At 41.0% G+C, this 24,056-nt stretch overlaps 1 protein-coding gene across 1 annotated transcript; it reads left to right on the forward strand.

Annotated features, from left to right (window-relative positions):
* Positions 1-631: 631 nt before the first annotated feature.
* Positions 632-17,468, forward strand: SQLE (squalene epoxidase). Its single transcript, XM_008505327.2, has 11 exons — positions 632-1,548; positions 3,835-4,087; positions 4,369-4,549; positions 6,729-6,825; positions 9,890-10,003; positions 11,891-12,062; positions 12,356-12,451; positions 13,018-13,160; positions 14,219-14,315; positions 14,812-14,899; positions 15,621-17,468. The coding sequence occupies exons 1-11, from the start codon at positions 1,264-1,266 to the stop codon at positions 15,811-15,813; spliced, it is 1,719 nt and encodes a 572-aa protein (XP_008503549.1). The 5' UTR covers positions 632-1,263; the 3' UTR covers positions 15,814-17,468.
* Positions 17,469-24,056: the final 6,588 nt, after the last annotated feature.

Genomic DNA, 24,056 nt, shown 5'->3' on the forward strand with positions numbered 1-24,056 from the left:
AAATATTCTGGAACCTCCTCAGTCTGCAGGACGGACCCTGCCGTCCCTCAGGACCCACCGGCACCGGGACCAACGCTGCTGCCGCTGCATCCTATGAGCTGTTTGCCTTTCGCCTCCTGTGCACCGCTGCCACCGGCACCGGCACCGACACCGGCACCGGCACCAGTCCCCGGTCCCTCCGGGCTACCACCCGCCCGCTCCCGCCGCCTCCGCACCCCTGGCAGTGCGCAGGCGCGGTCCGCATGAGCCAGGCGCGCGGGAAGGGCGCCGGCCGGCGCGCGACTGCAGCAGGATCAGCAGGAGGAGGATCAGGAATAGGATCAGGACCAGGATCAGTCCCTCATCCCGTAGCCATGGCAACCGCGGCGCTGCCGTCCCCGCCCTCCCATGACGTCACATCGCCCTAGGAGCCCGTCGCGCGCAAGCCCCGCCTGCCTCCCGCTCTGATTGGTGGCGGGCCCGTGGCGCCATCTCGGCATAGCGCCGCCGATTGGGCGGATGCCGCTGGGGCACTGGGCGCGCGGTACCTACGAGGAGGCGGTTGCTCATTAGCATAGCCCCGCCCCCTCAGCGGCGCCCTGCTGTCCCCACCGCCCCCCCCACCGCACCCCCGCCCTTGCGGGGTTCTCGCCGTGAGGCGGTACCGGGACCCGGGGCGGGGGGGAGGGGGCGAGCGGGCGAGCGCCTCATCCTCACTCCGTGAGGCAGCTGCGGGGGTTCCTGAGCCGTGCAGGTGGGGCATCGGCAGTGCCTTGCCGGAGCCGCGTCACCGGTGGTCAGCCTCTCAGCGCTGTTCCCTCACGTACCGGCGTGGAGGCTCCGGCCCCTTCGCCGACATCGGAGGAGCATCCGTCCCGGCAGCCGAGGCGGGGCTGGGCACAGAGGTGAGCCCGGGACGCGGCGGGGACGAGCTCCAGCTCGGCGAGCATCTTGTGTGGCGAGCTCAGGCATTTGAAAGAAATTTTATATTTACTTTTTATTTGGTTGATTTTTTTTTCTTTTTTTTTTTTTTTTGCCTTCTTGGCATTTTTGGACCCTCTTTCCGGGCTCCTGAGGCATCCAAGCGAGGTGGGGCTTGTTCCCCCACAGGGTATTGTGGACCTCGTTATTTTTGCATTGAGATCTCCCTCCAATCGCAAAGGAAATCTTTGCGTTTCTGTACATATATTTTTCACACCTTGACCACAACCCGGTTTTGGACAGCATTCATCGGCGGGAAAGCTTTGGAAGAAGCAGCCAGGAGCGGTGACCAGTCCCCTCACGATGTGGACTTTTCTGGGTATCGCTTCCTTCATCTACGTGTATAAAAAGTGTGGAGACCTCATGACTTATGCCAATAAGGAGGTGCTGCTCTCCGTGTTGGTGTTTTTCTCCCTCGGCTTGCTGCTGTCATACAGGTACCGCTTCAGAGGACCCAAACAGCAGCAGCAGCGGAAGACCCACTCAAGCTTGGTGTCAGACGTTCTCTCAGCTTTACCACTTGTTGGCTTCTTCTGGTCCAAACCCACCCCAGGGTCTCAACAAGTCGAAAAACTCAAATCCAGAAAGGTAGGTCTGGGGTGCAATGTCCTGTCCTCCTGCCGATCCCTCTGGCTGTTGAACCTCTGCCCTGGTGAGGAAAGGAGCTAAGAAAGGGTTGGGGTGAGTTTGTCTTTAGATGCTGGATGTCTTATTCGTCGTGTTTTGCATTAGTTTTGGATGACGAAACAAATTTACGTGAGAGATAAAACAGGAGTTTTGTAGAGTCAAGTCAAATGTTTGTGTTTGAAGAAAGAATTGTAATAAAGGATCGTTCTACTAATAGGAAAATATCTTCAATTGCCAGTCTGTTGTAGAGATAAAGGGCTGGATCATATCTTCTGTAGGGAAAGGCAGGAGCTGGGACTGTTCAGCCTGGATAAGAGAAGGCTTCAGGGGGATCTCATGAATGTATATAAATACCTGAAGGGAGGGTGCAAAGAGGGTGGAGCCAGACTCTTTTTTCAGAGGTGTCCACTGGCAGGACCAAAACCCAGGAGGTTCCCTCTGAACACCAGGAAACATTTTTTTACTGTAAGGGTGATTGAGCACTGGCACTTCGAGTGCCAGTGAGGTGCTGGAGTCTCTATCCTTGCAGGTATTCAAAATGCAACTGGTCGTGGTTGTGGGCAGCCTGCTCTAACTGACCCTGCTTGGTGAGGGGGGCTTTGGACGAGGTGACCTCCAAACTCTGCCATTCTGTGACTCTGTCATCATCTTCCTAATAGTTCTGTATAAAACACATTTGTCTAGATAACTGCAGAGAGTGATTTGAAAAGTGTTGCTTGCACAGTAAGCTACAGACTCAGTCTGTTCTGTTGAGCTCAGTGTGAGACTGTAGTTTGTGACTGGAGCTCAGCTGGAGTTGTGCCATCTCAGACTACTGACTCGACATGCATATTCAGTACATTTGTTGGTCTCGGCTCTGTTTGGCTTCTTCCCTGTGTGCTTCTGGGCATTTTAATATGAGCACTGACCCCTGGCACAAAGGCCCCTAAAACTATTTTTGGCTGCAAGACAAAGGTTCTGGATTTTTAGTTTGTTTTTCTGGTAAAGCCTGCCTTTACCCCAATTTCTTGTAGTAGCTGAATTCAGATAGTTATTTTTGCACACCCTTGCTGTGTTGATATAAACACAACACTATGACACTGGAAAGCCTGGTGTCAGTGTTGTTTTTAGGATTTATTTTACTGATGCAATCATATTTTTACCACTGTCAGCACTGTAGGCCTGAGGCATTTGTGAAAGAGTGATTTGAACTTGTCATGCCCCACAAGGTGGGTGCAGCACTGTCACTTCTCACAAAGTGAGCACAGCTCCCTAGATGTGGGGGTCAAACAAAATATCAAGTCCCACAGAGTGGACGCAGGCAGGGTTCCCCAGAGTGGGGGTCATCCCAGGGAGATTCTGACTGGACCCCCTTGCTTTCTAAACTCCCTCAGAGATGAGCTTTCATGCAGCTGGGCCCAATCCTCCTCCTCCTCTAATTAATTTCTTTTTAACAACCCATTGGGTGAGATCAAGTTCAGGACTCTATTCTACCAGCTGCATAAATGACTTCCAGGTTTGCACTGGAATCACCCATACAACTTTTTGACTTAAAATTGTATGTGATTGGATGTTGAGAAACATCTGCGACACAGATGATCTTCAGGTGCCAGTTTATATGTTAATATATGTGATCTAAGGTACATAAATTCCTAGCAGTTTTAAGTGTAGGTAAATGATGTGTTTTCATTTCAGGATCACTTATTTATAACAATTACCAGGTAGTTGCTTCTGTTGTCAATTTTCTATTCTGACTATTATCATGAACTGTTACTTTGGTAGGTAGATTCACGTACAGTAAAATTAAAGAGAAATAGCTTTTCCTGTAAATCTATTAACTTTTTCAGTCCAAAGTGCTAAGGCCTTTGTGTAGTAGTGCTCACTGGAATGAATGCAGTGGTGTGTTAATTTTACAGACCAAGAATATAGGACAGCCTTGACTACTGCCTTTTATAAGAACTTGATGTTCAGTCTCTCTGAGACTACGTTAGTGGTTTGTCCTTGAGAAGCAGAGCAGTTTTAAGCAATTATCTTGATTTTGTTTGAGAGGGTGTTGTTTTTTCTTTTCTTAATTTGTTTTGGGTTTGTCGCATTGTAGAGTAGAACTGGTTTCATTTTGGACAAAACTGAACTGGAAGCTGTTCTCCAAATACAGATGCTCTCTCAGGTCCCTGGGTCAAAATAGAACTAATCCAAAGTTAGCTCTCTGACAAAGTTATGATCCAGATACATTGGCACATATAACTTTGTTGGCTTTCTTTTCTAAAGGGTAGAAGAGAAGTAAACTTCTCAGATGTATATCTGACTGAGACTGCTTCAAATGCAACTTTATCACCCCAATATGATCCAGAAATTATCATTGTGGGATCAGGCATCCTTGGTTCTTCCTTGGCCACAGTGCTCTCAAGGGATGGAAGAAAGGTGACTGTGATAGAGAGGGATCTGAAAGAACCTGACAGGATTGTTGGAGAACTGTTGCAACCTGGTGGTTTTAATGCTCTCAGAGATTTGGGCCTTGAAGGTGAGTGCAATTCAAAATGTCAATATGTGTATAATACAAGATACTACACTCAAATATGCTATTTTAGAAAAACCATGTCAATTGGGAAAATGAAGACATACATTATCTACACTTAATATTTTAATTAAAATTGCTTCCGTATTTCCAGTCTACCATTTTGAAAATAACCTTCAATGTGTGTGTTTTAAGGAAACTGGATTCTGTGCAAAGAAATACTATGTAAAGAAAAAAGCTTTCTTAAAGCCTTTTTTTCAACTCATCTATTGGCTTATGTCTTGCAGATACAGTAGAAGGTATTGATTCACAAGTAGTAAATGGTTACATAATTCATGACATAGAGAGCAAGTCAGAGGTTGAAATTCCTTACCCAACATCTGAGGGTGGCCACGTGGCAAGTGGAAGATCTTTTCATCATGGCCAGTTCATCATGGGCCTCCGAAGGGCAGCAATGGCAGAGCCCAAGTGAGTCACCAGATCCAGAGGTGTAGAAGCACTGTTGCCAGTATCTATGAGATTCCTTAACGTTTTCACTCTATCCCAACACAGAAGGCTGCAATGAACAAGACTGAGAGAATGTAACAGCTGCAGTTACTTGCTCAGATTCCTGCAGGCAAATTAATGAGTTGCATATGCATCATATATTAGTCTTTGTGAAAAGTTAAACTTTAAGCTATGGAAATATAGGCTTAAATATTAGACAAAGTACTGGCCCATCTGTGTTTAGGTGTACAGAATTGGTTCCCTTCTGCTGGTTCCTTTGTTTGGCATTTTACCAGAAGAAGTGAACTTTTTTCAGTGAGAAATGTGTACAGCTTCTTTGGTCAAGAAACAAGTGGCAAATGTGTAAATTTTTAGTCATAGAATGGTTTGGAAGAGACCATTAAAGGTTGTCTACTCCAACACTCCTGCAATGAGCAGGGGCTTTTATTTCTTCCACCAATGTTATCTGTGATAGCAGAAATCAGGCTTCTTTTACATCTGCATGGTCTGCTTTTTTTCTGATAACAAGAAATAAAGCAAAATTACTAGAAAGGGGCACTAAGTGGAAGTATCTTTTTCCATTTATTAACCTATTTCCTGTGTAACTGCATCCTTTTATACAAGACATGAAAAGGAATATTTTATTGAAAAATAGTAGACTCTAGGTGCTGTTTTCTGTGGAGATTTTTTTTGTTTATTTGTTTGGTTTTGTCCCTAAATAATGATTACAAGGAACACATCTTTGTCTTTTGGCCTTACATGATGTCTATTATGAACTTGAAAATTGAAATAGTTGTTATATTATGTGAATTATAAAAGGTATCAGTAAAAGCATCTCTTTAGTACAGTTAAAACGAATGACCACATTTGCTAACCATAACAACTAAAGCTTTGCTGTTGATGCTTCAAGTTAAGTGACATTTGGACCCTTGCTCAGCTTCTGGGAAAACTCTAGTAGCTGTAGTGTCTTTGAAACAGAAATTTACAAAATTAACACCTGTGACTTGAATTCAATTCTTTCCTCCTTTTCCACATTCTCTTTAAAAAAAAACAAACTCATTTAGATAACTGAAATTAGAACTATAAAACAAATGTAAAGCTGATAGGATCTGCATAACTCTTGATTCACCTCCTGTTAACCAGCATGCTTCTGCACTCCCTCACTGTTTAAGTTTTTGGTAGTGTATTTATGCATGACTCTTCACATTTTGACAGAGCCAATCTGCCTGTTACCTGGCAAATTAAGCCAATCAATATCTGCTCTGAAATTTCTTTGCTGGCTGACATGTAGCAAAGATATAAATTAAGTTTTTCATGTTTCCTCTGCCAGCCTAAAATATCAAGCAGTTGTATTCTCTTGTGGACTTTAAGCTCATTTCTCCAAGCTGTGGCACTCCATCTGGATATGAAAATATTTGTGAGAGAGAAAGAATGTCAATTTCAAGCTGCTGAGCCTGAACTTCTGTGATCGGGTTTAACAGCTCAGATCCAACAAGAGATTACAATTTACAGAGATTTCATTTGTGAAACCAAATCGCTCTGGTTGGGAGTTGGATGTTAATGATGCTCAGTTCAGACTTCAAACTGAAGCCTTAGCAGAAATTTAAAAGCTAATTAAAAAAAAAAAAAGAGTCTCTGCTGGATTCCCGAGGTGAAAAGCTGGATGTCTCTGTCATAATAATCTCTAGATTACTTTGGACTATTCTGAGAATTAGGTACTGCTCTCTTACCTAGTGTTGAAGTGCTGCTTTGGATCTTGCTCCTGAATTCTGCCCAGAGTTAGATCTCGCCTGCACTGTCAGTGTTTCCCACCATACAGCAGAGATGACTCAGGCAGTTGTCTGAATTCTGACCATTACTAAGTGTCAAACTGCTCTCTGTATCTCTCACATGGCCATGGAGCATCTGAAGCACAGCTAGGGATAATCTCAAGTCCCAAACCCAAGTGGTGGTGTTGAGCAGAAATTTCTGACAAGCACTTTTTGACGTCCAGTGTGGCTTCTGAAAGAAGTCAAGAATGCATCTTTTTAAAATTTAAACAAAGTGTTTGTGTTGGCCGAGACAAGATTAGTGAAAATCTGGTTTTCCTTTTGTGTCTAGTGCCTTGAAATGTTTGCATAATTAATCCTCTTCTGTTCTACTCTAACCCCTCTTATTTCAGTGCAAAATTCATTGAGGGGACTGTGTTGGAATTGCTTGAGGAAGATGACTGTGTCTTGGGTGTTCGGTACAAGGACAAAGAAACTGGAGACACGAAGGTAAAACAGTTTTCCATTATGATCTTTGTTACAATATTGAGAAAATCAAGGGTTGGCTTATCTATGTCTATATAGAGACACAACTTTTTAAAAAGCCTTTTTTGGAGAACTGGTACAGAAATATTACAATTATCAAGCAAGTGAAAGCTTTAATGAAGGAAGATGTTTCCAGTGGCTACAATCCTGGCATATGGGAATTCTTATTATAATTTCTTGTTTCAGTGTCTCTGGAGAATTCAGTTAATTATTTATTCATTCATGTGTCTGGAATTCTAATATATTTTGAGCATTACTGGTAGAAAAACTAATATATTGTGATTTCTGCTTTGCTTGTGTTTGATAGTCAACATTTCCACATACACTTCCACAGTTCTAGCCTATTTTAATTGCATCACTGATATAATTAGTGTCATTTGCCTCAAACAATGCTAAACTGGCTAAATGCTGTGAATCTGTTCGGACCTAGAATCAAAAAGTTTAGGAGAGACCAGTGCAGGTAGAATCTATGTACTGAAGTTCTGGATATACTGCCTGATCTCTAGGTACACCAAATGTGTAATCTCCCCCTTTATCAGCTTTAAAATTGCTTTTTTGCCTAAAGTTAAGTAGCTGGTGTGCTCAGATGTGCTCTGATGGGGAGCACAGGAATCACTTGTCTGGGCTCTGTTGCCCCCCAGACCAGACTGAAAAAGTTCCAGAGCAGTTGGAAGATCCTCCACTGAGCTTTACTACCAACATCTCTCATCTTTAGGTCGTTTAGAAAAGGAAATGGTGAAAGCACGTGTAAATGAGCCTTTTAAAGTACTTACCCAAAATGTAGGAGAGCTGGTTTTCCCAGGCTGAGTTGATGGCTGAGTGCTGTAAATAGGAAGCTATAGGAGAGCTGTATGGAATCAAGATCCTTGGTGCTTCCTGAGGTAGCTGGAGGTAGTGGGATCCAGTTCCTTTCTCTATCTTTAGTGTCATATAAATTAAATAAAGCAGCATTTGAAAATCCACTATAGTTGAATCACACATGGGTGCTGGGAAGACAGGATGGGGGAGAAAGCTATGGAAGAGGACTGTTAGAAGGGTTTTTTCCCCCCAAATGTAATTGGCTTCATCATCCAGTAATACAGTAGGGAGCAGGGCATTTTTTGTTTCATTTTGGAGGTGGTTGGATGCTGGTAGTGCATATTTTGCTTTCAGCTGTGTTTTTCAGCTTTACACATTTATGGATAATGAAGTTTATGTAATGTTAAGTATAGCTTATTTGACCAGAAGTAGGGTAAGCAATGTTTTAGCTTCCATCTTTCCTGACAGCATTTATTTTGTTCTTAAGGCTAAGAGTTCACTATCAATGTAATGGGGATAAGCAAATTCATATTTCACTTTTAATGCTAAAGTTCTATGCATGGAAAGAGCTATATTATTTGCTGGCCTAAATCTTTGATTGGAGAAATGTAGTGTTAAGACATTTCTGCTAAACATTTCTTCTAACTCTCTCTGTCTACCTGTCTGTATACTTTTTACAGCTTAGGGAAAAAAAAACCTCATACAAAACAGCAAACCAAACCCAAAGCCTGTTAACATTCCTTATCCTGCTTTCAAGGAAAGGAGGCTGATCTGTGTTGTGTGTCTGGTTTTCTGTTCTCTTCACTCACATTGGCTACCACGTTACCTTTGAGATTTGTGTTCTCTTAAATAAGGTTGAAATTAGCCAGTGTACTAAAAGTTATAACATTTGTGAAAGCAAGGCAACTGAAAATAGGAAAGGTCTTAGTATGTCAACTGGAAAAAGCATAGCATGAATTATGCACCAGGGAACCTGTATGGGCAGGTGACCTTGCTCTAATTGCATGAATAATTAGAGCTTGCAATCATCTGAGACAGAAACCTGTAGGAAAGAGGGTTTGTTAGTTCTGCTGTCTCTTGAACTGATTCTGAGCTTAATTTATTAATTAGTTTCTGATCTCAGAACTTATAGTATTTTACTCAGCTTGGCTCTCATCTGATTTTGTCTGACTTCCTTTCAATGTAAGGATCATGTGTTACAAGTGACTTAATCCCATTCCTCAGCTCCAGAGAACTGCTTGATGGGGATTCCAGGCAGGGATTTACCATTCATCTGCTGGCTCAGCAGATTCTTTCATCCTGTAATATTTTCCAGGAACAATGTTGAAACACAGCACTTTATTTTGCCTTGTTACTCACAACCTGAAAGCTTAAAATGAAGACATGTATTTGCTCCTGCCAAATGCGTTTGCATTATTGAAGGGGAGGGACTAATGCTCAATATAAATCTATAGTCATTTGCATTTAAATTACTGAGTAGCATGACTATGAGAAAGCTGTAGGTAGATAGAAACATCTACCTCTAGATATTTTCTAGAATAATGTTCTTATATTACCATAACAATAAAGTGCTTAAAATATATATTTTAATGATAATTTGCTTATGTGAGAGAAGAACGTGTGTGTTAAACATTTGGAATTAGTGTATATATTCAGTCTGATCCTTATCAGTTTACTCAGATTGTATTCTGTCTAAATACACTGTGTGTGCTTATAGTTGGTAAGTATACCAGGAGATGCTCAGAGTTCACTGCTTCGTCTTTTAAAGGAGATCTTGGTACCCTTACTGCAGTTCAGTTTGTTATAATTCACTTTTTTAGTTGCTTGTGCCTGGTTCTTTCATTTAAAATGTCTTTGTTTTTCTTTTTTGTCCTGAAGAATATTGTAGGCTGAAGGGAGCAGTTACTCTTCTTTCTTATCTTTGTTTTACCCAAGTTCCTATGCAGCTACCATTTTATCTGAATTCACATCTATAAAAACTGGAGCACATTGTCAAGATAGCTCTTAGAGGAAACAGAGTTAAATATCAAGATGGGGAAGGCAGAAATTACTTCATTTCTTAATATGCTACATTACGTTATGTTACATTATAAATTTGTTATCCTCTTACTGTTTTGTAGAACATCTAATATGCAATTGAAAATGCAGGCTTGGGAGCTGTTTCCCACTGTTCTGAAATAAAACATCCCTCCTTTTTTTTTTTTTTTTTTTTTTTCCTTCCATGCTGCAGGAACTTCATGCACCACTTACTATTGTAGCTGATGGAATCTTCTCCAAATTTAGAAAAAACTTGGTCTCCAACAAAGTTACTGTTTCATCCCATTTTGTTGGTTTCATTTTGAAGGTAACTTTTATTGTAATGCTATATGAACATGTATGCTACCATGTCTTAATCTTGTCTAAATTTCACTGATTCTGTTGTAATTCATTACCTTTGTGCATTGCTTGGCTATGTTGGCTTTTTGTGGCCTACACTGAGAAATGAGAAGAAAAATTTTTTAGAAGTTACTGTTTTGTTCTAAGGACTGTCAGGAATTCTAGTATTAGTTGTTTTCCAACAGAATCAATTAGAACTATGCTTTTGAATATTTTTTCAGCCATTTTATTAGTTTCTCTGTCCTTTTGAGGAGCAGTTGAATTTTTTTGCCTGTGTTTCTAACTCATAAATTATTGAGGCATAGAATCCCAGCTCTAGGGCAGCTCAACTTGTTATGCCAGATTTAGTGTATTAGGTACAGTTAAATATCAGATTTACGACTCTTAAAACACTTAGTAACTGTGAGTCAGGTATAAAAACACATTTTGTTAATGTAGATTTCTGGTTTTAAGAACAGAGCATGGTGTTAATCTAAGCATATAGTGGAACAAAGGAGGGTTTAAAAATACTGGGTTAGGATTTAACATAGTTTAAACTGAACATTGGACTCACTAGGCCAATTCATGGAAAACAGTTTTGTTATTTTTGGAAGAAGAAGTTTCAGCATCTCGCATAAGGTAGTGTTAAGTGCATTATTAGTGCTGTATGTTATATAGCATTATTGTCTGGAGTAGAGGTAGGGACCACAAAACCCAATTTGTAAAATAATTTCACTGGATGTAGGGGTGTTTTGAATGGTTTGTGATAAGATCTCCGTAGCTAAGATGGTGACACTCACTTTTTCACAATACTTAACACCACTTGTTAGGAAGTGGAAATCTTGAGGTTGCAAATCCTGGCAGCTGTGAGTCGAACCACCTCTGTTTTATACCCCAGAAGAATTCCCAAACTGTGCTCCTCTGTTAAGTTGGGGTTTGCTAGTGGCCAGGACCTATAAGCTTTAAGACAAAATGTGAGAATCTGGGTTGGTAGCTGCATGGCTGGAGAACCCAGGTAGAAATCCTGGGTGGGTCTAACTTGCCCCTGCCTTTCTGACAGTGTGGTGCTGTCCCAGGCTGTCCAGGGAAATTGTGGATGCACCATCCCTGAAAGTGTTCAAGGCCATTTTGGAAGGGGCTTTGAGTAACCTGGTCCAGTAACCTGGTCCTTTGAGTAACCTAGGTCTCCCTGCACATGTAGGAGGGGTGGAACCAGATGATCTTTAAGGTCCCTTCCAACACAAACCATTCTGTGGTTCTAATAACCATTGGATTAACAGCAAAAATAATTAAACAGAAGGAGCACGTACTACAGAACATTTGCTGTACTGGGAACACTGACTTGCAGGAACTTCAGAAGGTTTTGGGTCCCTTCCCATATAGTTGCCACTGTCCAAGTGCCTTCTCTTTCTTCTGGGTGCTTGTTTAAGACCTGGTTAGATAGGACCCTATTATTCTTCCTTAGTTGGTATCTCCATGTAGTTTTAAGCAGACTGGTGTATTTCTTTCCCTCTTAGCACTTTCTTTATGAAAAGAAAACAAAATGGTCTTACCAAAACCAACTACATTGACTACATTATTGGCTTTCAATGGCATATATTACATATTAGTGAGATATTCAAATTAAATGTGTAACTTAACATATGTTCTAGTAAATATTAAGATGTATTGCCAAAAGAATTGTTGCTACACTGAAGCTCAGAGCTTTGTTTTTGTAAATATTTCTCTTGTTCATTTAAGGAGAAATAAAACACAAACTTAATATGATGTGGGATTTCATTTCAGAATATTTCAAAAAATTACATTGTGTATCTGAAGTTTTAATATTCTTTCATTAAGCAGTCTCAATGTTTCCCCTCCTTATTTTCTTTTTAAGGATGCACCACAGTTTAAAGCTAATCATGCTGAACTTGTTTTAGCCAAAACTAGTCCAGTGCTTATCTATCAGATTTCTTCAACTGAGACTCGGGTCCTCGTTGATATTCGAGGGAAAATGCCAAAAAATTTAAAAGAGTACATGGTTAATAACGTTCATCCACAGCTACCTGGTAAGTCTGGAGAAAGATTTCTATCCATAATTATTGCAATTAAAGGCGCCAGAAAAGGCACCTTTCATTGAATCCATTGAACTGTGTGGGCTTCCTACATGTGCAAAACTGAAGCAGTTTTTAGTAACCATTCACCCTGCTTCAGTTCCACATCAAACAGCAGTTGTTGGCTCACATCTGTGAGCTTAGGAGTTCTGAAGGACTTTATCAATAAGAGAAGGTTAAAAATGGGTTTTGTACAAATTACTTTAGACTGTCTTAAGTAGAGTAACTCAAATATTTGATTATTGCAGATCACTTAAAGGAACCATTCTTAACAGCAGTTCAGAATGATCGTTTAAGGACTATGCCAGCCAGCTTCTTGCCTCCTTCAGCTGTTAACAAAAAAGGTGAGTATTAGAAAATAAAAGGAGGGAAAAAGGCCTTACAAACTTCTGCAACTTTAGGTTTTGTTCTCATAGAGGTGTGTTTGTTGCTCAGTACAACTGTCACATAATTCTTCTTCGAAAAATAGTGTTTTGAAAACGTGTACCTTTGCAGAATTTCACTGGAATGCTTATATTGACACCAGACTTCAAAATCAGTGCCTGCTTTAAGTTTGTTAGTTGCTGAAGCTAATACAAATACGGTCTTTTTAAGGATAACTTGATTAAAAAAGGATCAAAATTACCTTGAAAAGTGTCTGTGTGTGTTCATGTTGTTTAACACACGTATGTATAACTGTAGAGAAAAATATTTTGACCCTGATAATCTTAAAGCCTTTTTTAGTCTGTTAATTTCAAGAAAGCCTTTTTTGTTCCCCTTTTCCATTTTCCTTGTTTTAATTTTTAGTTGTTATTCATCTTATTTTATGATGGGAATGAACTCTTAGTGTGTTTGAATTTAAAAAAAAAAAAGAGTTCTAAGATTATGTAATGGTCATGCAGTATCCCATTAATTTTTATTTTTTACCTAGGTGTTCTTCTTTTAGGAGATGCATATAACATGAGACACCCTCTAACTGGTGGAGGAATGAGTGTTATTTTAAATGATGTTAAAATATGGAGAATTTTACTCCAGGATATTCCAGACCTTTATGAAGATTCTGATGTTCTAAAGGTGAATTTGTATTTTGGACTTACTTAAGGCAGCTTTTGTTGCAATGTAATGGCAGACTTTTAAGTTTTATTCAACTCGAGGACATGTAAATTATTAGTGAGGCACTGCAGTTTTCAGAGCTTTGAATAGCTAAATCATATGTTAGGCATTTATAAGTGAGCTGAGCTATGATTTGGGAGTGCTATGGCTGTGTGGCTAAAGACAGAACTGCTTAAGGAGACTGCTGTGCTGCCAGTCAGCCTGCTTTGCTAGTGTAATCTGATACTCCTTATTAGTAGAGTACCTGTAACATGATTTTAAGCAGGATGGGTTTGAAACCTTACACTGGTGTGAGTGGTACTTAGAGGTTAACTAATATGTGTTCAGGGTTTTTCAGGATGCATTTCAATGCATGAGTAGCCTCTTGACAACTGCAGTAATCTCAGAGCAGTAAGTAAGAAAATACCCTCCTTTCCTGGGAATTGGCATAATCAGTGGTGATGCTGGGTTTAACTTTTTCAACGAGATTTAGACCTAAAATTTGGATCAGTAGATGGGATTTTTCATTTATTTATTTAGTGCTTTTAGTCAGGTTAGGCAGGCTGACTTTGCTAAAAGAGAGCTAGAATAATTATAGACTACAAGAAAGTATTTTACAAGTGTATTTGGAAGTGGAGAGATGAACATCAGACCAACACAGGCCTTACCTGACCACACCCAGACACAACTCTGCTAAGCACCTCTGGCTTTTAGTTGTTTCCTAATTAGTCAACAGAGATCTAAGTGAGTGTTATCCTTTAAGTTGCTGACCTACCCCAGCTACCTACTATAGGGTGAGATTAAGCCCATCCTGGAACAACTGGTATTTTGTTTTGCTCTAAATTTAATGTAAAAGGAGCCTAGATAACTGGTTCAGCAAGTTTCCAAAATTCTATAAAGACCTTGGATCCAGTCTAGTCTATTGCTAAATCCACTCTACACTTTCACATGAGTAAGACTTGTAGTTACTCTTGGGTAATTTTTTGAATGCTCTTCTGTATTTACTGACAGAAATACTTTTTAAAAAAATTATTTTCCAGGCAAAAAAAACTTTTTACTGGTCAAGAAAAAAATCACATTCTTTTGTAGTGAATGTTCTTGCTCAGGCACTTTATGAACTCTTCGCTGCCACAGATGGTAAATATATTTTAAAGATAACTTCTGACTTGGTAAATAAATATGTCTGGGAAGGGGATATGTATGTATGTATATTCATGTGTTTCTGTTTATGTATGGATATAAATATGTGTGTGTATATATATGCTGATATATATTATAAATATATCAGTCAGAGGCTTTTAATGGGTTAGCTTGTGTTCTGTGCCTAGACATTTAGCTCTAGTGTTACTTAAACTGAGCTTTAACTTTGTGAAGGAAAGTCTGGAGTTACTATTTTAAAAAAAATTAGGCAAAAACCCCATCAACAAAGAAAACCAGAAAACACTTATTCTTGTGTCAGTATTAAAGAATATGTAGGCATTCTGTAAGACTATACTTCACTTAAATAAAACTAGCTCAAAATCCAGACGAATTTAACAACTGCTAAAGTTCTGGGTTTAGTATCACTGTTGTCTATGCTGAAAAAGTTTTCATTATGTGTTGAATATATTTGTTATTTTAATTCCTTTTATAGATTCCTTGCATCAGCTAAAGAAAGCCTGTTTACATTACTTCAGACTTGGTGGAGAATGTGTCTCAGGTCCTGTTGGACTGCTCTCTGTGTAAGTTCAGTGCACTGGTAATAAATAGGTGGTGATGTGAATTGGGCCAAGCATTGTGAGCTACCATGAGGAGCTGCTTTGCTCCCAGCCAGTCAGCTCTGCACAGGGACAGTGATCCACTTGAGTGGATCCAGTATTTTTGGGATCATACTAAATTTAATTAGTTAATGTAGGTGGCACGAGCGTTTCAATGAGGAAGGTAGAGGGGTCCAGACTGGTAGAGGAGCTGGTAGAAACGTTTCATGCTTGACATGTTGAGAATAGTGAGGATGAGGTTTTCCATGTAAGAGCAAAAGGAACAGGGAAATCAATAACTATCAAAGTGTTTTGAATGACCTCTCTTATGGGTGCACCAAGTCATACTAAGTCATACTACTTTGAAAATGTGAGAATGTGGGCTTTTATAGTTCCCTTTGTTTTGAATAAGAAGGTAAACTGATAGAGCCTGTTAAAAACAATTCCCTTGGGGTTTATAAAAGCAGATACAGACTACTGGAAATAAAAAGAAAGCAGCAGTGTGTGAAGGCTGTATTGTAGAAAGGAATACAAGGTTTGTAGCAGCTCCAAGACATTTTTATTTTTCAGTTGAGATGGCAAGATCAGAACTGCTTTAGTTAAAAGGCTGTGTGTAATCTAGAGTGGGAATCTCTGCAAAATGAAATTTTTTCAGTGCTTTCTGATTCAGTTTATTTATGTGTTTTATCTATTTATTTTTATGCAGGTTATCTCCTAAACCAATGGTATTGATTGGCCACTTCTTTGCTGTGGCATTATACGCTGTTTATTTTTGCTTTAAGTCAGAGTCCTGGATCACCATGCCTCGAGCATTTTTCAGCAGTGGAGCTATTCTTTACAAGAGTTGTTCCATAATATTTCCACTTATTTACTCTGAAATGAAATATTTAGTCTATTAAAAACCAGGGGGATATGTCTGGAGAAAGAAAACATGAAAATCACGATGCCTTCAAAATCTTTGGATGTGTACTATTAATGTTGTATTATGTTTTCTGCTCCTCAAAATACAATTTCCTTGATAAGGATTGGATTAAATTTTGGTTTTGTGGTTATATACATATATATGATATGTAAATATTCTTTTATTTGTAATGAAATTTAAAAAAGGAGTTAGATGTTTACAAAGACCATAATTAAGTGTTGACATGTGGTAGTTAAATGCCAGTTTTGTCAGAATTTCATTCCTTGCTTTATCCATTGCTGCATGCACCACTAATATTAATAAACTGAAAAGTGAAAACTGTAAACCATATGCTGCTATTATCCTTCATGCTTTTTTTCTGTTCAGTAGTTCCATAGACTGTGTCTTTCTTACTGTGAAATGTTGGAACATACTTGATTTGAGCTATTTCATGGGGATTTGCCTCTCCTTTTTCTATTGCAGCTAAGATACCAGCATACTGACACTTGAAAGGCCACTGGAAAGGATTTCAGATCCTGAAGTGCCACTGTCTCTTTACCTTCAGTCACTGTTGCAAGTGTCATGTTGCTCTTCTGAAATCATTCTTTACACCCTGATTAATTTAAAGAAGTAATAAGCAAACCATAGTTACGTTGGCTGCTGCATTGCACTCAGGTACTGAAAGCACATGGGTTTGAAACTTTCTCCCTATCTCACTTCCTTTTAAAAACTGGAGGTGTGTTTTGTTTGGTTGGTTTTTTTTTGCTTACATTCTGTGTGTGCAACTGAAGTTTAACACTGCCACAAACTGAAGCACAGCAATGAATCACATCCACAGAAACAAAATTCAGTCCAGATTATTTCCAGTAGACAATAATCTATAATGCTACTTATTATAATTCATGAGAATTACCATGAAAGTGTCCTTTTAATACCTGCAGTATGATTATTTTTTCCTGTTGAAGTTACAGCATGCTGGTTTGTCTTTTACTGCTGGTCACTATTTCTATCAGTGTTATATTTATTATAATTTCCTTTGTTCTTGAGCAATTTTTTCCCCCTTTCTTGTGATTGATTTGCATCTTGCTGTATAGCTTTTCTATAAACAATTAGTGCAGCCAACAACTTTGAGACCAGTAAGAAATGACATTTTTTTCTACTGTCAAAATTTTGACTATGTCTTTTGAGAATGACATAATGCATAAGCTGTGCATAAATATACATTTTATGTTGGACTGTGAAAAAAAGTCTGTGGAGAGGCATTTTTAGTATTTTATTTGACTGATAAATGACCTGTTCCTTTCCAGAAGCAAAATTATGTATATTTTTCTAACCATAACCAATTTTGATACCCTCTAAAAATTACACATCATTAATATGTCTATGTTTAAGCTTTAGGGTAAAGTACTCATATTTTCAAATATCATTATATGTGGTAACTAAATTATGCCCCTTTAAGGGTATATAAGCTTTGCAGAATTTATACAAGTGTTTTCAAAATTTGTGACAATTTTAAAAATATTAATTTTACATTTTCTATTTTTTTATATTATTTGCAGTCAGTCTCTTTAAAGTACAGGATAAGCAGTCCTGAGCCAAATATGCATCCTCAGCTAACTTAAATAAAAAGTTCTGATATGCGTGGGTTTTTTTTTTTGTTGTGTATCTCTGGTTAATGAGTTTCGTTAGGTCCTGATTTATCAGGAAGTACCAGTGTGCTCAAATTTACATACATAGAATCATAGAATCTGCTGGGTTGGAAGGGACCCATCAGGATCATCAGGTCCAACTCCTGTCCCTGTGTCAGGCACCCCTAGGATCACACCCTGTGCCTGAGAGCATCATACAAATGCTTCTTGAACTCAGGCAGAGGCTTAGTGCTGTCACCACTGCCCTGGGGAGCCCGTTCTACTGCTCAACCACCCTCTGGATGTAAAACATTTTCCATATATCTAACATAAACTTTCCTTGATTCAACTTCCTACCATTTCCCTGAGTCCTGTCTTCACTCATTGGAGTGAAGAATTTAATGCCAGTCCCATCTCTTTGAGGAAGCCATAGAGTACAATGAGGTCACCCCTCAGCCTCATCTTCTGCAAACTCCTCATCCCTTCTAGACCCTTCACCATCCTTGTTGCTCTCCTCTGGATGCTCTCCAACAGCTTTATGCCTTTTCTATGCTGTGATGCCCAAAACCACACACAGTACTCCAGGTGAGGCTGTACCAGTGCAGAGTAGAGTGGGACCATCACCTTTCTTAACTGGCATGTTCAAGCTCTCCCCTCTCCTCCCCTCTCCACCCCTCTCCTCTCCTCTCTTTCACTGCAGAAAAGTTGGTTAGGAAAGGTGCAGTTTCCCACGTGGAAGCCGTGGCCTGTGCTATTTCAAAGGCTGTGGTCACATTTAAAACCTCCATGTGAGTGTTTACTGTAACAGCGGTGACTGCGTGTTTTGTGTCAGTAGGACAGGAATTTATGCTCAACTCATGGTGCCTGCACATCCTGTGCTCTGGACCCAGCTTGTGTCTTCTGGACAAAAGCAAAATCCATTCATTCCAGAATATGTATGAGCAGTTGGTAAATTATGCATCCTGCAATTTTGGCTTGCTCAGCATGACATTGCTATGGGGGAAAATAGTGTCAGCAATTCCTAAATTGTTCCCTGTGGAGCTCCAAAGAGCTGCACAAGCTCCTGTGCTGTGCATAGTGAGCAGCAGCAGCAAGGAGTTTGCTGAGATAAAGTTTTTCAAAGTACTGAAAATAAAAGCTGATCTTACATTTAAATACTAACTAAAGTGCACTGCTAGTATAAGCAATGTATAGGAAAAATAATCCATATGGTTGAACCCAGCTGTGAGTGTCCTGGCATCACCCTGACTGCTCGTCTCCAAGCTTCCACTCAGTTTACAGCAGCAGTCACAAAGGTAAACAAGGTGATGGAAATTGTTAGTGAAGGGCTAAGGTGAGAAAAAAAAGAGTCTGCACCAACTGATGTGTGGTAGAGCAGGGGCTGGTAGTGCTTTGGGCAGAGACAAGAGAAACTGCAAAGGGAAACTTTGGGCCTTTGCTCGTATCAGTTTCTGAAGTTAAAGGGACAGTGAAGAGCCACTGAAGTAGGGGCTGCTGGTATCACAGGCAGGTTTTAGACCTGGTCTTCAGGTAGCCAAGCACAAGCAGCAGAGCCACAGGCTGAATGCTTCACTAATGGTGTGAAGTGTCAGTGTTAAGGTGATCTGCACATAGGCAGCAATTCTGGAGTGGTACCCAGAAGACTTCATGAGGTATGTTGCATTCCCAGAAATTATTTTAAATGGCTCCACCTCTGCTACTGCAGTGGCTAATGGAGCTTTCCATGGGAATGTTTGTGTTTTCTTCAGCTCAACACCTTGTTTCCCTGTGGCTCGCTCTTAGGCAGCTCCTGCTTTTTCAGACTTCCTTCAGAAAGGCAGCTGGGCTCCTTCACGTGCAGATTCATGTTCTTCAGGCAACAGCATCTCAACACTCTTCCTAGGTGTCGTTTTTGATTGTCCTAATACAGGGGCTGGTACAGGTCCTGAAAATGTACATAGTCTTGTGAAACTAGATAGAATTCTGTATACAAATACCAAATAAACTGCTGTCTGCAAGTTTATAGCAGTACCATTGGGATGGGTTTGAGATTGTCCTCTAGGCTACAAGATTGGATGCTCTAAGGGCAGGACAGGAAAGGAAATCTGCACCAGAGGGATAAGAGTTCACAGTCCCAGCTGTGGCTTGGCAGCATGAAAGCTTCATCTATACTGGGGTGCACACCAAGGCCACAAGTGGCACTGCAATGGTCTTAGCACAGGGCAGATTGTGCTCTCCCAAGCACATCCTGGAATTGATTTGGAGGGGAAGAGATTAGCATGGAGTAGAGGTCATTGCCAACACCAGATGGATCAGACTGCCCTGGCTTGGGTAGGAGCTGTGCTGTGACAAGGGGTTCCTACATCACAGGAGTGGTCCTGATATGTTGTGAATACCAAGATCCTGGACCCAAATGTCCATGTGGTGCCTCCTGGGCACAGTGCTGAGCCTAGCAACCTAATATAGAATGGTTTTTGTTGGAAGGGACCTTAATGATCATTTAATTCCAACTCCTCTACCATGAACAGGGACACCTCTCACTAGACCAGGTTGCTCAAGGCTCCATCCTTGAACACTTCCAGGGATGGGCCATCCACAGCCTCCGTGGGCAACTTATGCCAGGGGCTCAACACCCTCAAAGCAAAGAATTTATTCTTAATATCTAATCTAAATCTACACCTGGTTCACATACTTTTTGTATGCAAAGTATGGCATAAGCATACCCCTCACTTTTATTTCCACACATATAAAATCCTGCTGCTAATGTTTTAGGTTATGGAGCTTTACATGGAGATTGCTGCCTCTGTGTTTTCCATGCCAGGATAGCAGTCATTTTATCAAGTGCTTTGTCCTTTTGTCTGTTGGAGGAAAATCTTGCAGAAGAGGACACAGGGAGCAAGAAATTGGTTGCTATTTTGAAAATATGGTGGATTTTTTTACCTCAGGTAATTTTTGCTTTGCTTTTTGAAATGTGGACTGAACTGATGGATTGAAATGTGCTTTGTTGACAGTGATCAAGTTTTAATGCACATCCTGTTGCAGGCACACAAAGTGCTCAAGCATTTGAGATGAGCTACCATCATGTGCAGGAAACAGCCTCAAGTGCCCTTCTCTTGAGTACTTGATAACATCTCCAGTAATCAGAGGAGATCTTTGTAACCACATGAGCCTTACACTGCTTCCTCTAGATGAACTTTCTGTTTCAACTGAGAATCAGCAGGAGGCAGGAGAAGCTTCTGCCACAGACTCCACTGGGATGCCTGGAGTCACTTGTGCTCCCTGGTACCTTGCACCATGCCAGAAAGATTTTCTGATGATGACTGCTACCTGAAGTGCATTTTCCTCCAAGCTCTGCATTTCTCCTGCCATCACCAAGCAGGAATCAGATCCAGTACTCAGGCTTTTAACTCCAATTGTCTTTATTTCTATTAAACATGAGCTCTTAAGCAACACCACAGTGGCTCAGGCTTGGCCATACAGTAACTGGGAAACCACAGGAAAGTGCACGGTGGTGGAAGCTGGATGTTGACTTACCTTGGTTTCCTTGGTACACAGAGTACACTGCCTAATGACTACAGAGCATCCATGGAGCTGCTCTGTCTCTCAATTATGTATTTGGTGTCTGCATTTTTGTCTCATCCAGAGCTCTATTCTTCTGAAAACAATATGTATTAACAGTGCAAACAGGTGTGATTTGCAAGCCCAGCCTGGGGCACTTAAATCAGATACTGCCTTTGTGGTACGTGTCAGCTACTGTATTTGTCACGTATCATTTTTATAATCAGATAAATGAAAGCCTATAATTGGAAGGTATTATTACTCTCAGACTTCTGCATTACCAGACATCACTGCCTGATGCTGCTAAGAAGACTCTTGATACTTTGGGACAATACTCTAGGGAGCTGCACACCATAAAAATATAATTATAACCTGCCTTTACGGGCTGGCATACCTGTAGAAAGGATTATCTTGGTTTTATTGTGTTATATTCAGGCAAGTAAATGAAAGTGCTTATTTGCCAAATATCAAGATAGAAAAGAAAATAACATTCGAAGTTTTAAAAGACATGAGGACAGAGAAATGAGGTATTTTCTGCATTAGCTTAGTGTGATTCAGCCACTAAGATGCCCTTGTCAGGCATTGTAGTGCTGGGCCAGGAGGCAGTCCTGCCCCAAGGCATGGGTTTTTTTGAACACTGCAATAGTCTCAATGGAGATTCTTGTTTTGGGTTGTGACAACCCAGACTGGGCAACCTGGGGAATTTCAGATGGGACCCCCTTGCTTTCTAAACTCCGCAGAGAGGAACCTAAGTGTGGCTGGGTACAACCTTAGTCTCAGAGTTGGCCCTCCTGGGGAGAGCAATTAAAATATTATGGTCTAAGGAAATGCTCAGCCATCAGATACCCCTTAATTGGATTAAGGTGAAATGACACTCAAGGTCTGTATTTGAACATCAGCTTTAATTAGAACTGTAGAAGGAATACTGATAGCTTGATTATTATAAGTGCTCAGGCTGGCAATCATAAAGGCTGATAACAGAAGTCACAATACATGGATGTTCAAGCTGCATGACCTGTGAAAAACTGCAGGACTTGTGTTACTTAATGATATTAGGAAAGAAAAGAGAGAGGGCAAGAGAGAATAGGAGACAAAAAGTTCTGGTGATCCAGAAAATCACCAGTCTTGGATCCAGCACTGATTCAGCCAGTGAGGGAGGGTTGGTGTCAGTGATGGTCCAGAAACAGCAGAGGAACGAGAGCCCTGGATTTGATCTGATCAGTCAGCTGAGACATTGTGCTCCTCTGTTCCCTGACACCCCAGGTGACCTCAGCATCAGCACATTCAGCCTAGAGGTTCAAATTCACATATTTCTAGGCTGGGGGCTTCCATAAATCCTGACCCCCTCAATGGTTTCCTCTGCATTGTCCAGCTGACCACTAACCCATGCAGTCAGTGCCTGTTGTATCACCCAGAAGGCAGCACATAACTCAGGAGTGGTGGTGGGGTCTCTTCCAATGGCATGAGCATGGTTCTGCTTGCTGGCTGCTCCCCTGACCTTGCTGAGTAGGTTTGTGCTTGTCAGGATGACACCAGGCTCCTTCCACTGCCTCAGACCTTGACATATGATGTTAGGAGAAAGAAATGGGGGCTGTGTGTGTCTCTGTGGGTGTGGTGGAGCTGCCTGAGCCAAGCAGGGGGTAGCAGTCTTCCTTCACCTTTTTTGCCTTAAACTCTAGTGTGTGACATTGTCTTCCAAAACAAAGAAATCCAGCTTAAAAGGTTTGCAAGGCTGCTTAGGACCCAGCCTGGCTGAAGGGCAGACAGCCTGCTGAGCTGTCAGAAAGTCCCCTTTTCACCTTTCTTCAGTACAAACTGGTTCCTCTTTCTCCCTGCATCATACAGGGACCTTAAAACCTGTGCTTTTGTATGGGATCAACTGGTGCCAGTACTCCAAGAATCCTACAAAGCGCTTCACAACAACCTTGCTTTGGGGCTCAGCTGTATGAAGGTGGTTCCATAATTGGGCAGACTCCTTGCCAGATAAAGCCTAAAATTTTACATCATTTGCTGATCCTTGTACTCATTTTCCAACCATGCCCTCATCCAGTGCCCATGACACTGCTCCGTGCCTCCCCAGCATCCTGCTAGGTATATCCAGTCATTCAAGCAATGGAATGGGTGACACACTGGGGACAGGCTGCACTCCTCCTGGGGCTCAGCCACAACCTGTGATAACTTGTGAGGCTGTGAGGTATCCCTGAGGAAGCAGCTGCTCCTGTTTTAAGGATATAGGTTTGGTGAGGGGATCAGGACAGGGGTGGGAGCTACAGCCCTCTCCTCTCTGTTGTAAGCCGGCCAGGTCCCCACAGGATATTTTCCCCTACTAGGGCCCAACCCTAGTAACAGAAAGTTCAGGCATTCTCACTTGATTAAAAACTGGTTAACCTTCGAGTTGCAAGATTACAGTAACTTCTTGATCCAATCCTTCCCTCCTCCTAAATTCATTAATATTCATCTATTTATTCCTGTGGTAATGGGAGCAATTTCCATGAGCTTGAGTTGCTTCTGGAGCAGTAACCAGCAGGGACCTGAGCTGTCATTCATTCAGCAGATTCTAACCCAGCTCAAGGGGAATGTGTGGGAGCAGCTCCTACTATGGGCTGTGGTGGAGAGGAACAGCAGAGTCCCTGTTCTTGTTTCCAGTGAAAAGGTGAGTGGATTTAAGGGCAGGTAAAGAGGACACATCTCTGCAGCCAGAGGATGATGCAGATCAGACCAGTGTCCTGGGGCACTTTCCTTCCCCTTTGCTCTTGCTGTTTTAAACAAGGGGTTAGTTTGTCATCTAGGCACTCCTGACCCTTTATAAGTCATCTTTTTCTTCAGCTGTTGAATTTATCTCCTCTTTTTCAGTCGGATAATCAAGGTGTCTCAGAGATACAGTAACATCCCCCACTGGCTTTCCCACAGCAGCTCCTAAGCAAGAAAATTATGCCACATGTAGAATATTTCATGCCAGAACTGAAAGTTATGTGAATAAACACCTTGTCTCCAACACTTGTCATGTTACAGTTGCACTGAAAGAATAATTTGTGCCTGTAAATATCATTATAGGACTTTTCAGCTATGGATATTT

This window comes from Calypte anna, chromosome 2 (assembly GCF_003957555.1).
Source record: "Calypte anna isolate BGI_N300 chromosome 2, bCalAnn1_v1.p, whole genome shotgun sequence".
NCBI lineage: Eukaryota > Metazoa > Chordata > Aves > Apodiformes > Trochilidae > Calypte > Calypte anna.

Excerpts from the sequence above, each read along its gene's own strand:
- SQLE (XM_008505327.2), top strand. The coding sequence starts at position 1,264 with ATGTGGACTTTTCTGGGTATCGCTTCCTTCATCTACGTGTATAAAAAG. Across the intron at positions 12,063-12,355 it reads CGTTCATCCACAGCTACCTG|ATCACTTAAAGGAACCATTC; the intron begins GTAAGTCTGGAG and ends TGATTATTGCAG. Across the intron at positions 14,900-15,620 it reads CCTGTTGGACTGCTCTCTGT|GTTATCTCCTAAACCAATGG; the intron begins GTAAGTTCAGTG and ends ATTTTTATGCAG.